This window comes from Melopsittacus undulatus, chromosome 6 (assembly GCF_012275295.1).
Source record: "Melopsittacus undulatus isolate bMelUnd1 chromosome 6, bMelUnd1.mat.Z, whole genome shotgun sequence".
NCBI classification, from domain to species: Eukaryota; Metazoa; Chordata; class Aves; order Psittaciformes; family Psittaculidae; genus Melopsittacus; species Melopsittacus undulatus.
In genome coordinates this window covers 6,047,153-6,061,154 of record NC_047532.1, presented here as the reverse complement: position 1 = coordinate 6,061,154, position 14,002 = coordinate 6,047,153, and the positions used below count along the sequence as shown (strand labels likewise).

Here is a 14,002-nt window from a genome sequence, read left to right as displayed (position 1 = left end):
CTGTATCATCACACTGAAACAGATGAATAAATAAGAAGCTATTTCTCCTCCAGACACATCCAACCCCAAGTGTTCTCCTTTCCAAGAAACTGCTCTGTGTCAGGCTAAGTAAAAGCTCAGCCTTCTCCCCCCCTCCATGCTCATCCCCCCCCAAACAGCCCTCAGACCCCCCCATTCCCATATCCCAGTGCTTCCCAGGCAGGAACCCCAGAGGCTGTGCCCTTGCAGGGGGGTGCTGCTGTTGCTCCCTTCCAGGACATCCCCAGCACCTTCATGGGACTTTAGAACCACCAAAAGAGGGTGAAGTGGAGGCTAAGGCTGCTCACCCATCCCCAGCCACAGGGATGGGAGCTGGGCTCCTGCTGAGGAAGGGGAAAGCCTATTCCTAGGGGATACAGAGGGACTTCATAGCCAATGGAGATCAACCTGGCAATGATTTCCTGAGGTGGAGCAGCTTCTCTTCCCAGGGATGGGCCAAAGCCATCCTCAGCATCCTTATCTGCCCCTGGCCCCATGGGAAGGGAAACAGCCTTGACTCTATCAGCACCACCAGACACACCATGTCCCCCAACCGGCACCGGCCTAAGGTCCCATTCTGTCCCCATATGCCACGAAACACCAAAGGCAGCATGTCCTGCTTGAGCTAGAGTGATCACAGCAACAATCCCAGCCACACAACCAGTTATTCCTGGGGTACAGAGTCCCCTTCCGCAGGGGGAAGCTGACACCAAGATGCTGAAGTGGGCTTGGGGTGAAGGCCCTGATCCCGATTCCCAGCATTGTGTGGGTTCATGGGAATGAGGAAGGACACCCCAGTCCTCTTAGCAGGTGCAGGAGCAGGAGGTGAAGCCCTGGGCAGAGCTGCAGAGACTTGAGCTAAAAGGCAAGAAAGGCTCTGACCTTTGAGGAGATCCGGATCAGGGTGGGAAATACATCTTGGATCCCACCTCCCAAACCATTCCACCTCCCAGGCCACCCTGGCAGCACCAGCAGAGCACCAGGGGCTCACACCTCACCAGTCACCACTGGACTGGGCCACAGGAGCCCCCCATGAGCCCCCCAGCATGGGTGACAGCCCATGGTCCCACCAAGGAGGTGTTGGCAGGTATGTGGGGCAGGGGAAGGGGGCCCAGACCCCACCAGGGGGTCACTGAGCCTTTGCTTTCCCCCTGCAGCAGCTTCTCCTCACCCTGCTGACCCCCCAGACTCATCCATGCACCCCAAAGCAGCGGCTGCAGCACCCACCTCTGGCTGCCCCAGGATGGACATCCCCAAGTCCCCTCTGAATCTGCCTCCCCAGGGTCAGGCCACCCCAGATGTGGGCCAGGAGCTGCTGGCTCAGCCTCAGTGCTGGTCAGGAGCCTGGTGTGAGACACTCACTCTGCAGGGAAGGGGGACACCCCCTCCGCTTCCCTTTCACCACCACCTCCAGCAGACAAAGCCGCCGGAGCCGCCTCTGCTCCCCCCTCCCGAAACCCAAAACCACCGATTTCTGTCTTTCCCTTTCTGCTCCTCGGGAGGTTTCCAGTCATCAAACCCTTCCTGGGAGCCCTTCAAAGGCAGAGCTGCCGCCCCATCCACTTGCTAAACCAGTCGGAGCAGTGCCGGGAGCAGGCAGGAGGCCCCCGGCACCCCCTGCCTGGCACAAGGGGAGTGGGACAGGGACAGGAAACCATGGAGAGGGACCTCGGGTGACCCTGGAGCAAAGAGAGGGATGAGGCTGAGCTGAAATGGGCTCCTGGGCTCAGGGGTGTGGGGTGATGGTATCAGCCCATGAGAGGGGTTAGCACCCCACTGCCCTTCCAGCAGAACCTCAGCATCTTCAACAGCGGGGTGATGCCCATGCCAGAAGGAGGACTGATGTCCCTCTGCCACATGTGTGACACAGGACCCTGTGTGACCCCAACATGCATGACCCCACAACTCCCAAGACCTGGAGGCTTCACCCCTGCCTATCCCCCATACAGCTGTGTCCTGCTGAGGGAATGGTGGATGCCAAAGTCCAGCACCCCAAAGATCTCCTAGAAGCAGGAGAAAAGATGAAGGGGATGAAATCAGAGCCAGACAGACCATGGGGGGTGGGAGACATGAAGGGGTGCAGAGTGGGGACCAGTGGTCATGGGGCTTCCCAAGTCACCCATCAGGGATGGCAAGGCCAAGGGCCAGCAGGAGGGATGTTTGCTCGCCTCAGGAGTAACGCTCAATAAGAACAGCTCATTTGGCAGTGGTGCAAGTTCAGGGCAGGGCTGGCTTAGAGGGGTATAAGAGCATCACCCCAGATACTGCAGGATGTCCCCAGGCCATGATGGGTGGGGAAGCAGCTCTGCGTGAATTGCAGGGTGCCAGAGACACCCCCATAACCAGGGTGAACATTCACTGCCAAAGGGGAGACTGAGGTGAGATCTTGGGCAGAAGCTGTGGCTGCCCCATCCCTGGCAGTGTTCAAAGCCAGGTTGGACACAGGGGCTTGGAGCAACCTGCTCTAGCGGAAAGTGTCCCTGCACATGGCAATGGTTGGAACTGGGTGAGCTTTAAGGTCCCTTCCAACACAAACCAGGCTGTGGCTCTATGCCAGCTGCCAACTCAGGTTTCCTCTCTGGAGTAAGACAATGCCGTGGCTGGGAGGGATGACACAGGGACACATGGGTGCTGTGTGCCACCCGGAGGTGTTCCATCCTCAGTGCAGCAAGTTCTCCCCCACCAGGTCTCAGCACTCATCACCAGCAGCATCCCCACATGGGAACACCTGACTTCCCTTGCTCCCTTTGTTAACGTGGGAGAGAAAACCAGCACAGGACACTGCAGAGCCAAAGCCAAGCACTTCCAAGACACCTTTGCCAGAAGATTTTCACTCACAGGAAGGTGTTTCCCTATGGAAACAGCGCTCTGGTGCTCTGGCACTTGTGAGCAAGGATTCCCGGATCTCTGCTCCAGCTTCATCATGAGGCTCCCCTACAACACAGGCACAAACAGACCCAGGACTGAGCTGCAAAGGCCAAAACCTCACCCAACAAACACCATGTAGGCTGCTTTGGGGGTTTTCTTTTTGCCTCTTCTTGTTGCTGTTGCACTTTGTTCTTCCAATGGCAAACTGAAGCAGCCATCAGGAAATCACCTCAAGGGACCCCCTGCACCACACAGGTTAACTGCTGAAGCTGAACACAGGCCATGGTCAGTGAATATCCCACTGCAGATGTTCAAAAAAGAAGGAAAATCCATGTTTTTTTTCCACAGCTCTGAAATCTTCAGTTTCTGTGAAAACCAGCCCAAGAAACCATCGTTTTGCTGAGCTCAGCCCCTCTCCTCCTGGCACTGAGGAGGCAGGAGAGCTCCACTGCCCTCACCATGCCCTGGTCCCTCTCCCTGCCCCACAGCTGCAGCAAAGCAAGACACACACAGAGCAACTCCGCTACTTTCCATGTTATTCCTGTGTAGAAAAGACCTCAAAAGAGTTTCGTAGAAATATCACAGCTCAAGAGTTTAAAATCCCTTGTTTGGGTTTAACAACCAGATAGAAAACAGAAACACACACACACGCACCTGCCCTGGGGCTTGGAGAGTGGGGTGAAGGTGGAGGCCCCCGGCTGTGGAGTCCTATGGGGCCACCAGAAGTGCTGACCCTGAATCCCAATGGTTTTCCCAGCTCCTTTGCCTTCCTGTGATGATCTGGGGCTGAAGACGAAGGAAGAACATAAGGTGCAGCCCCAGGAGAAGCTCTGGTGAGCATGGCTTTGAGAGAGGGGACACATGGTGGGACAGGAACACAGAGACAGTAGAATCATTTAGGTTGGAAAAGAGCTTCAAGATCACTGAATCCCAACATGAACCCAGCAGTGCCGAGGCCACCACAAAACCATGTCACTAAGTGCCACATCTACACGTCTGTTAAACACCTCCATGGATGGTGACTCCACCGCATCCCCAGGCACCCTGTTCCAGCATTTGACAACTCTTTCCATGAAAAAATGTTTCCAATATCGAGCCTAAACCTATCCTGGTGCAACTTGAGGCCATTTCTGCTGTCCTATCACTTGTTCCTTGGGAGCAGAGACCAGCCCCTTCCTGGCTCCATCCTCTTTTCAGGTAGTTGTAAACCCCCCAGGTCCCTCAGCCATTCCCCATCACACTTGTGCTCCAGGCCCTGCACCAGCTCTGTTGTTCTTCTCCGGCCCTGCTCCTGCACCTCAATGTCTCTCTTATAGTGAGGGGTCCAGAAGTGAACACAGGATTCGAGGTGCAGCCTCACCAGTGCCCAGTACAGGGGGACAATCACTGCCCTGGCCCTGCTGCCACGCTGGTGCTGATACATGCCAGGATACTGGTGGCTTCTTGGCTGCCTGGGCACAGGCTTATGCTCAGCTCCATCAATCAGCACCTCCAGATCCTTTTCCATGAGCAGCTTTACAGTCACTCTTGTGTAAGTCTGCAGCATTGTGTTGGGTTGTTGTGACTCAAGAGCAGACCTTAACACTTGACTTCATTTAACCTCTACTGCCCTCAGTCCACCCATCCAGCCTTGATAAAGGCATTACAAAACCAGCCCTGGGGACACTGCTTGTGACCAGCCACAGCTGGACGCACCCTCCAGCTGAGCCCCAAAAGGGTTGGGGACATCATGAGGTCAGGGACAAACTCTGCCCCATGGAACATTCCTGGAAGGTGGAAAGCAGGGAAGTTTCCCAAGCATCCATCAGAGTCCTTTTCAGGGGCCACAGGTCTCTGCACACACCACCACCACCCCCCAAGCAGCCCAGCACCACTCAGGCCAAAGGCACAGGCTCAAAGTTCCCCCTGCCCCAAGCAGCCCCACTGGCACTGGGTTGGAAGAGGGGGCTCATGGCCCCCCAGCACCCTTCCCACCACCCGAAAGCCCCAAGGTTCCAACCCCAAATCCTGATACCTTCCAGACTGGAGGGGGGGGACAGATGAAACTGGGAAAGGGGCACCCCACAGAAATAATAATTACAATTAGAAAGCAAAGTGTGTGGCCACAGCCTGCCTTTTTAACTTAGAAATGGTTCAAGTGTCCCATAGTCTTCAAAAAAACCCCAAATACTGCAGCTCCCCCAATCCCACCCCCTTTAAAACTCCATAAAATCACAGTTCCATGTTCCGCACAGTTTCCCTTTGTTTGGTGGTGGCAATCTCATCTGGGGGTGATGCTGGGTTGTTGTGGTGGATTTTCCTCCCCCTTCTTGCTTTTTCTGTTCCTGAATACCCCTGGGCATCTCGGGTGAAGCCCAGCACATGCCAAGAGATGCAGAGAGGGGACGTGTCAGGTCCCTTCTCCTGCTGGGACAGGGACACACAGCGGCTGGGAATGGAAAGGCAGCAACTTTCAGGAAAGAGGCTACTGCACAGGGGCAATGGCAGAGCCCTCACCTCTGTTCTAGCCATGGCTTCCAGGTTTTGCTCACAGCAACTGGGAGAGGGGCAAGGACAGCAAGCACATGAGGCGGAAGTGGGCAAGAGGTCGATGTGCACGTCTAGAGGCAACAGCAGGTGAATCTTGGGTGAGGAGCCAAGGAGGAGCCTCTGGAGGTTGTGTGTGGGGAGAAGCCCAGGAAAAAGAAACAGGAGCACAAGGAGGAGGAGGATCAGTCTGGAAGCCACCATTGTGCATCTTGTATCGGCGGGGCTCCTGGAGCGGCCACAGTTCTCTCTCCACCAGGCAGACTTTGGCCTCTCTGCTCCCGCAGTCCTTCCACCGCACACAGAGGAGCAGGGGTGAGATGCACCCCCATTTTCCATCACTGTCTCCCCAGTCCCAGCCCCGCGGGCTCCTCACATCATGATGTGCCGCCGGCGGTGCAGGGCAAGGTGGTCAGAGCGGGAGAAGCTGCGGTCGCAGTCCGAGCAGCGGAAGGGTTTGATGCCTGTGTGCTTGCGGAAGTGCCGGGTCAACTCATCGGAGCGGGCGAACTTCCAGGTGCATCCTTCCCAGGTACATTTGTAGGGCTTCTCGCCTGCGCCGGGGGAGCAGAGAGGGGCTCAGCAAGGCAGGAATGCCCCCAGGCGAACCCCTCATCATCCCTGTGTAGCCCTGCTGCTCGCCCAGCACGGTTCACTGGCGCCACCGGCTGTGTGAGTGCTGCTTTAGGTGGAATCGCACCGTGCTCGTGCCGCCAGCAAGAGAAGAGGTGGTGCTTTGGGGTGCACACCCCACACACCCCTGCGGCATCACCTTGTCACACCATGGGGCTGATGGCGGCACCCCTGTGCAACTCTACTGGCAGCACCCCACTGTCCCCACCGGGACTGAACACCTTAGAGAAGAGTTTGGGGTCCTGGGGGGTGCTGAGCACACACTGGGGGCACTGGGAACACCCCCCAGGCAAAGGGATGGAGAGTGCAGGGGAGGGAAGAGAAGGAGCAGGGAGTCCCAGCAGGGTCACCCAAGGGAGAGCCCCATAACCAGACAGAGGGTGGGGACAAGAGGGTCCCTGAGACATGGCCTTGGGTCCCAGCACTCCTAGGCAATCTGCAGAGAGCACAGGTGCCCCCAAGGCCTGCACTGCTCCCAAAGGGCTTCCACAACTCCCCTGGCAAGAGCTGCCAGTACTCCAAAGGGCTCCCACAGCTACTATAAGAGAGTGCCAGTACTCAAAAGGGGTCCTCCAGACCTCAAAGAGTCTCATAAGTCCCTGGCAAAATGTGCCAGCATCCGCAAAGGACACCCTCAGCCACTGGCAGAGGGTGCCAGCATTACCAAAGGGCCCCCAACCCCTGACACAGGCTGCCAGCTCCCCTGAAGCCTCATGAGCCCCCCCCAAACTGCCCCCCAAGCACCTGACAGCACCCCCAAAGAGCCTCCACAACCCTCTAAAAGCTAAATGGCCCTCTAAAGGGCCATCCCCAGCTCTGGCAGAGGGAGCCAACACCCCTAGAGACCTCTCATCACCCTCCCAGCACACTGAGAGGTGGGGGCACTGATCCTGACTCTGCCTCCCTGCTTGGGGGGGTGGTCCAGCACTGTACTCTACCTGTGTGTATCCGCCGGTGAGCTTTGAGATGGGAGCTTTTGGTGTAGACCTTATTGCAGCCCTCAAAGTCGCACTGGTGGATGCGCCGCTTCTTCAGGTCGGGGGACTCTGCTCGCTGTGCCCGCGCCACCGGCCTGCGGGAGGAGGCAGAGATGGAAGCACGGCCCTGGCACCCACAGACCCCATGGGATGCCCAGGGAAGGGGGGACGGGTGGGAAGGCACAGACACAAAGGGACTCACTCTCTCTGGAGGTCCTGGAAAGGGGCCGGGCCGCTCTCAGAGGCGCTGTCCTCACTGTCGCTGTTCATGTCCATAGGGTACATGGAGCCCGGGTCGATTTTCACTGGTGGGGGGCGGGAAAGAAAAGCTATTGAGAAACAAGGAGGAAGGGGGTGAGGCTGTGAGCAGACAACAGAGACATCCCAAAACACACCCCACCCCTGCACCAGAGCAACCCCCCCTCTGCTCCCACAGCATCCCAAATGCTGCTCCCCCCACAGAAAACAAGCTGGGGAGACGGAGAAGCCATCGATGCCATACGGAACAGAGATACTGGGAGGCATGACTTGGGTGGTACCTCTGTTGGCTGCTTGCTCCTGCCCTTGAGAGGCGAGATCCAGGTCATCCCCCCCCCTTCCAGCTCCGGGTAAGGTGGGAAGCTGGGAATGTGCTGGGAAAGGGAATCGAGGGTGCCTGGGGAAGCAGCTGAACTGAAACCAGAGCCGCTGGCAGCAGGCAGGCAGTAGGAAGGGCAGGCAGGCTGCCAGCAGCGGGATGGGTGGCAGGCAGTGCCATGCCCCAAGTGTTCCCTGCCCTCCCTGTGTCCCCACGGGAAACAGGCTGGGGGGTGAAGGACCTGGGGTGGTTCTGGGTGGAAATGGCAAATGTGGGTGAGGGAAAAATCAGATCCCCTTCCAGGGTGCTGCTCCATGAAGTGGGACACCCCCACTTCACCCCAGAGAAGCTGTGGCTGCCCCATCCCTGGCAGTGTTCAAGGCCAGGCTGGACACAGGGGCTTGGAGCAACCTGCTCCAGTGGAAGGTGTCCCTGCTCACGGCAGGGCTTTGGAATGAGCTTTAAGGTCCCTTCCAACACAAACCAGGGTTTCCCAAAAGTTTCAGGCTTCCCCCCACCTGTGCTTACCAGACCCAGCGTTCTTGCCATCCCCTCCTATGAGGGGCACAGTGATGGCAGTGACCCCATCGGTGGGCATGGTGGTGTAGACGACAGGGAGGGACTGCACCACCACGGGGATGGTCTGCAGGTTGCCCATCTTGCTGGGCAGGTTGACAGAAGGGATGGTGTGGATGACGTGGAGGATCTGCTGCCCACCGCTGCCCTGCGTGGAGGCCAGGATGGAGCCAGGTGACAGCACCGCCGGGATGGCCGAGGTGGAGCTGAGGCCGGAGGGGGAGATGGAGACGGTGGCAGGAGCAGGGAGCGGAGGAGCCACCAGCAATGGGGACGACTGCACTGAGACAGGAGGCGGCGGTGGGGGTGCGGAGGCTGCTGCGGCCGCCACCTTGGACTTGTTGAGGGAGAGATCCACAGGCTCTGCCTGGGGCTGGCCGCAGTCGCTGGCCAGCAGCTCCTCGGGGGGCTCCGTCTTGATGTCGGTCAGCAGCACCGGAGGGTCGAGGGGCCCCTCGGCCAGCAGCGCCGACGAGCTCATGGCGGGCGGCGTCCTCCCGAGGCCCTATAGGAGAACCACACACCCTATGAGGTGCTGGGGAACGGGTACAACGGGCAAAGTCATTGCGGCCACCTCGGGGGGACCCTACCCATGTGAGCGGAGCCCCATCGGTGCTCGGCGGCAGCGGGGCCGGCGGCGGCAGGGCCGGTAACAGCGGTGTCAGCCATGGCACTGACACGGGACAGCAATGGCGGCTCCCGCTCCCCTCACGACGGCCGCGCCGCGAGCCGAAGGCGGGAAAACGGAAGCCCCGCCCCCTCGCGCGCCTTTGTGGTGCCGCCGCCCGGCCCCGCCCCTCCCTCCCCGCGCGCGCGCGCGCGCCCCCCCCCCCGCGCCCCGCCCCTCCCCTCAGGGCGGGGCGGGGCAGGGAGGGAGGGGGCGTGGCCCCCCGCGGGGCGGTGGCGGCCCCACCACGCTCCCCTCCCTCCCCCGCGCCTTAAAGGGGCCGCGACACCCGTTAACCCCCTCCCTTCACCCGGTGTATGATGGGGGGGGGCACTCACTGCAAGGGGGGGGCGGAAGGGGCCCGGTGCTCGTGTCCCGTCCCCCCCCCACCTCCTCCCGATGCAGAACCATGCTCCCGGTCCGAGAGGTGTGAAGGGCCCCACAGCCCCACCCTGGCTCGGCCCGGGGTGGAGCTCCTTAAAGGGGCCCTGCCACCGTGGGGGGGGGGAGGGCTCCCCGCGGGACGCACCGGGGGCACCGCTCACCCCAACCCCTTTAGGACACACACACACCCCGCACCCCCCCCCGCGCGGTGCCGCCGGTCCATGGGGTGCCCCACGGGTCTGAGCCCCCCCCCGGAGCGCTTCATCTTCTTCTTCCTCCCCTATCCCCCCCACCGCTGCCCCCCCCGGTCCCCCCCAAGCTCTCCCCATGCCCGTACCTGCGGCCGCACCGAACGAGCCCCGACCGGGCCCGCGGAGCCCCCCGCTCTCGGTGTCGGCTGCACGGCGCGGCCCGCCCGGCCCCTCCCCGGGCACACCCAGCGCACACGCCCTGCACACACGGACACCCGCCCGGCGCGGGGGGAGCCCCCAGCGGGACACGGGGGCACCGGAGCCGTATAGGGACACAGCGAACACCCCCCCTCGGGTTAAGGGGTAACCCCAATACTCACGTATTCAAATGGGGACCCCCCAAAACGCATTGAGTAAAGGACACCCCCCCAGTGCGCATACACAAAGAGAGGGGTACCCCCAATACACGCGTGTTCAAATGGACACCCCCGAAACACACGGAGTAAAGGACACCCCCCCCAACAGCCCTGCTCTCAGCAGGGACCCCCCAATACCTCCCCCATAAAGCTAAGAGTGTCCAAAACGCACCCCCACACACACTCATAAACCACCAGGGTCCCCAAAATGCCCCACATACAAATAGGACCCCCCCCCCAAACACCCCCAGTGTTAGACAGGGGCCCCCAAGACCCCCGCATGAAAACAGGGACCCTGCAAACAGACCCCACATCTATGTATCACAAGGGACCCCCCTCGGTACCCACATACTCAAATTGGGACCCCCCCAAAATGCACTGAGCAAAAGAAACACCCCCCCAAACAGCCGTGCTCCAGCCAAAAGCACCCCCAATGTCCCCACACAAAGCCAGGGACCCCCAGAATGCATCCCCCAACACTCACGAATCACCAGGACCCCCAAAACATCCCCCTTACAAAAAGAGAGCTCCCAAAACACCCCTATTCTCAGCCAGGGCCCCCCAAACACACCCCCCACAGGTACCCCCACGGAACACCCCTCCAGGACCCCCAGCTCAACCACAGAAGGGTAATTTACCCCCTCCCCAACCACCCCCAGCCCCACTTTGAGGGGATCCTGGCACCTCAAAGCCCTATAGGGATGGAGGACAGAGTGGGATGTGTCAGTGGGGGGGGGACAGTGGCCTTGAAGCCCCCCTCTAATCCAGCCTCCCCCCCCCACACCCCCTATAAGGCTTTCATCAGTGATATGAATTCCTCCGTACTCAACCAGGACGCACCCAAACCCCACCCAGGCGGGGGGGGTTTAGGGGGTGCTGAGAGGCCACTACACTCCCTTTATTTTACACACCCCCCCCGGTGTATAAATAAAGACGCCTTCTTTCCCACCCTATATCCCTTATGGGGGTACCCCCAAACCATGGGGTGACCTTGAGGATGGGGGTGTCAAGTCGTGGGAAAACCTCATGTTTGGTCCTTATGCCCCCGCGGGGGGGACATTATCACCACTCATGGGGGTGGGTGCACTCACACCCCAATGCTATCCCGTTCTCCCGGAGGGATTTCCTCCCTGTGTGTGACTGAGCCGCGAATGGGGGGGTGGGATTTAGGGATGGGGGTGTCTGTCCCTTTAAGAGCAAAGGGCGTGGGAAGCAGAGAGGGGGGGAGGGAAGGGCGGGGCGCGCCGCGACGTCGCCCCCCCCCCCCCTCCATGCCCTCCCCCCTTGTGACCTCCCAAGAGCGCGGTGAGGCCCTCCCCGGAAGCGACCATTGCGGGGGGGAGGGGGGGGGAGTTAAACCACACATAGGCCCTGTGCAGGGGTGCGGGGAGGCGGTTCCCACCCCTTCCTCCCCTCCCTCGCCCCAGGCTTTACGCTGCCAACCCCCTCCCCCTCCCGCGGGCATTGCCCTTTTAAGAACCCACGCACTATGGGACCGGACCCCCCCCCCCCAAGGCTCTCACCGTCCTCCGCGCCTCCTCCGGGTGCATCCCGCAGCCGCCGCTGCCCCGCGCCGGGCGGTGCCGGGTGGGGCCCCCCCACTACACGGGCGGGGACCAGGAAGGGGCGGGGCCACGCAGGGCGGAGCTCCCCTCCCCCACCCCAAAAATGGGTGGGGTCACCCCACCCCCACCCCCCAAAATAGGGTGACATCATCAGCAGCCAATGGGCGGCTCCTCACACCCACCCCCACCCGCGGACGAGGGTTGTCATGGAAACAGATACAGGGGGTGGGGGGGTGTGGTACCCAGATTGATACCATCGCACACCCACCCCAGTGCAGGACCATCCCCCCCCAACCCCGTCTGAATTGGAGATGGGGAGTATGGAATGCGTTGCTGAGACCTCAAGAACTCATGACAGTGACAAGGGGGGAAGAGGGGGTAAAACACCTTTCTCCCCCCCCCCCCCCCCAAAATGCACACTCCTCACCACGGTTGATGGGGGGGGGGGAAACACATCCCAGTCCCTGCCCTTCATCCGCAGAGGTATGTAGCACCACAACACACACACAGAGCACCCATAGGTGCAGGAGCCAAATGTGGTCCATGGTGCCAGGGAGGTTTCCACTCCTGAGCCCCCTCCCACCCATGTAACCCCCCAAAGAAAAATACCTGGGCTCTTCAGAGCCACCTCTCCCACAGTACCCCATTGGGGGTACCTCCGGGGCAGGGGGGGGGGATCAGGGCACCAGCAGAGCTCAAGAGGCCCCCCCTGTACCCCCACACTAAGCCAGGACCCTCCCCAAACACAACCACAAACGCTCATAAATCACCAGATCCCCCCCCCGTCTAAAATAAACACACACATAAACAGGGAAAGCTCTAAACAGCAGGGAGGGGGCACTGGGGTGCAGCTGTGCAATATGCAGGGCATGGGGGACACCCCCTCCCATTCACCTCCATGGGCAGGGGCAGAACACTGCCAGGGATGGGGCAGCCACAGCTTCTCTGGGCACCCTGTGCCAGCGCCTCAGCACCCTCACAGGGAAGAGCTTTGCTCCTGGCTGTGCTCCCCTCGGAGCTCCGTGGAGCTGGGGGGCAGGGGGGGCTGCAGGTCCTGCTCACTGTGGCCATCTCAGCCCCACACCTCTCTCTGCTCATAAGTTCTCCAACCATTTACTTCCTGTTACCTACACTGGGCCAAGTGTGGGTGACTCAAGTAGGGTCAGCATGAGGGTGGACAGGGCTTGGAGCAGCTGCTCTAGTGCAAAGTGTCCCTGCCTGTGGCAGGGGTTGGAGCTGGAGGAGCTTTAAGGTCCCTTCCAACCCAAACTAGCCTGGGATCCTATTAATTGATTCAGTATCTTAATGACAGGTGACACAGAGCTTCTCATTCGAAGGTCAAGTCCTGAAGTAAAAGGATGCACTCCTACCCTCTCCTCAAGATGTGCAACTCAGTTCTTCAGGGCCAGATGTGTGCAAGTCTGTTTGTAACAGCAACACCTGGAGAGACATCAACTTCATTGCCCCCTGGCCAGTATCCCACTTTCACATGGTAAAGTTCATCCCCTGAGGAAACCCAGCACCAGCTCCTGGTATCCATGGGAATGGGCAGCACTTCCCACTGTACTTTGTCAGGAAGAGCTGTCTCCTATGGGAACACTCTCTCAGCAGAAAGTGCTTCTATCTGTGCTGGAACCACAGCCATAAACCATCTTCTGCAGTCCTGAAACCACAACTGCCCCTCTCCTGCAGGCAGAGCCCTTCCCAGTAACCCCTCAGTGATGATCCCAAGGCTCCAGGAACATGGATCAGCTGCAATGCATCCTCTTGGTCCACTCAGCAATGCCAAGGGCAGGGTGCAGAAAGAAATGAAGTTTCTCCATCAAGTCACTGAGTTCGTCTAAGGGATTGAGCAGCATCCACAAGAGGAAACACCAGTCGCATTTTGGCTTGTTCCATCCCAGCACCAGATGGAAGTGACCGTGGCCGAGATTTGCTGCTCCCACGACATGACCAGCACTGTATTCCGTATCTGCAAACACTGAAGACAAAGGGAAACCCTCTGCTGCAGCTCCAGCTCGTTCACAAGTTCTCCAGAAGCTCAAACACCTGATCCGTTGATAGGAATCTTGGCAAGTCCCTCTCTGACCAGGATCCCAGCCTGGTTTGTGTTGGAAGGGACCTTAATGTTCATGCAGTTCCAACCCCCTGCCACAGGCAGGGACACCTTCCACTGGAGCAGGTTGCTCCAACCTGGCCTTGAACACCGCCAGGGATGGGGCATCACTTTCAGAGTCCAACAGAGCACCAGCAGATCTGCAGATCCCCAAACCCAGATTGCCTGTGTGCAAGGATCGAGGGGGAAAGCACCATCTGGAGGGTGCAAGAGGAGCAAGGCTCAGCCATCACTGCCCTTTTCATATAGTAATTTGATGCAGCAAGAGAGAAAAGTCAGGAAGAGCTGACAGCATCAGCCATCACCCTCTAAGCCACAGGTTCCCCTAACTCACAGTGCCTGGTCCTGTACTCAGTGCTAATAGCACACATAAACCATGAACAAAGTAAGACAGGAACGTCAAGAATTGATGTGCCAAACACATTATCTTAAATGAAACTTTGGACTGGCCTTGAGTCTGACCATGAGAAACGCACCTACTGCACATG

At 59.4% G+C, this 14,002-nt stretch overlaps 1 protein-coding gene across 3 annotated transcripts; it reads right to left on the bottom strand.

The window, feature by feature from the left end:
• Window positions 1-4,866: 4,866 nt before the first annotated feature.
• On the bottom strand, window positions 4,867-11,453 carry LOC101868396 (KLF transcription factor 8). 3 transcript variants are annotated; one of them, XM_034063876.1, is made up of 5 exons: window positions 11,357-11,453; window positions 8,128-8,680; window positions 7,225-7,327; window positions 6,984-7,117; window positions 4,867-5,966 (listed from the first exon to the last, which is right to left on the bottom strand). In XM_034063876.1, the coding sequence occupies exons 1-5, from the start codon at window positions 11,381-11,383 to the stop codon at window positions 5,785-5,787; spliced, it is 999 nt and encodes a 332-aa protein (XP_033919767.1). In that variant the 5' UTR covers window positions 11,384-11,453; the 3' UTR covers window positions 4,867-5,784. The 3 variants fall into 3 exon arrangements, with proteins under 3 accessions (XP_033919767.1, XP_033919766.1, XP_033919768.1); XM_034063875.1 differs by having other exon boundaries at window positions 4,870-5,966; window positions 7,225-7,351; XM_034063877.1 differs by lacking the exon at window positions 11,357-11,453 and adding an exon at window positions 9,564-9,627 and having other exon boundaries at window positions 4,872-5,966; window positions 7,225-7,351.
• Window positions 11,454-14,002: the final 2,549 nt, after the last annotated feature.

Coding starts and splice junctions, on each gene's coding strand:
- LOC101868396 (XM_034063875.1), bottom strand. CDS start 11,383: ATGCACCCGGAGGAGGCGCGGAGGACG. Junction 8,681..11,356: donor CGGAGGAGGCGCGGAGGACG/GTGAGAGCCTTG, acceptor GTTCTCCTATAG/GGCCTCGGGAGGACGCCGCC. Junction 7,352..8,127: donor TGGCAAGAACGCTGGGTCTG/GTAAGCACAGGT, acceptor GTTTCTCAATAG/CTTTTCTTTCCCGCCCCCCA.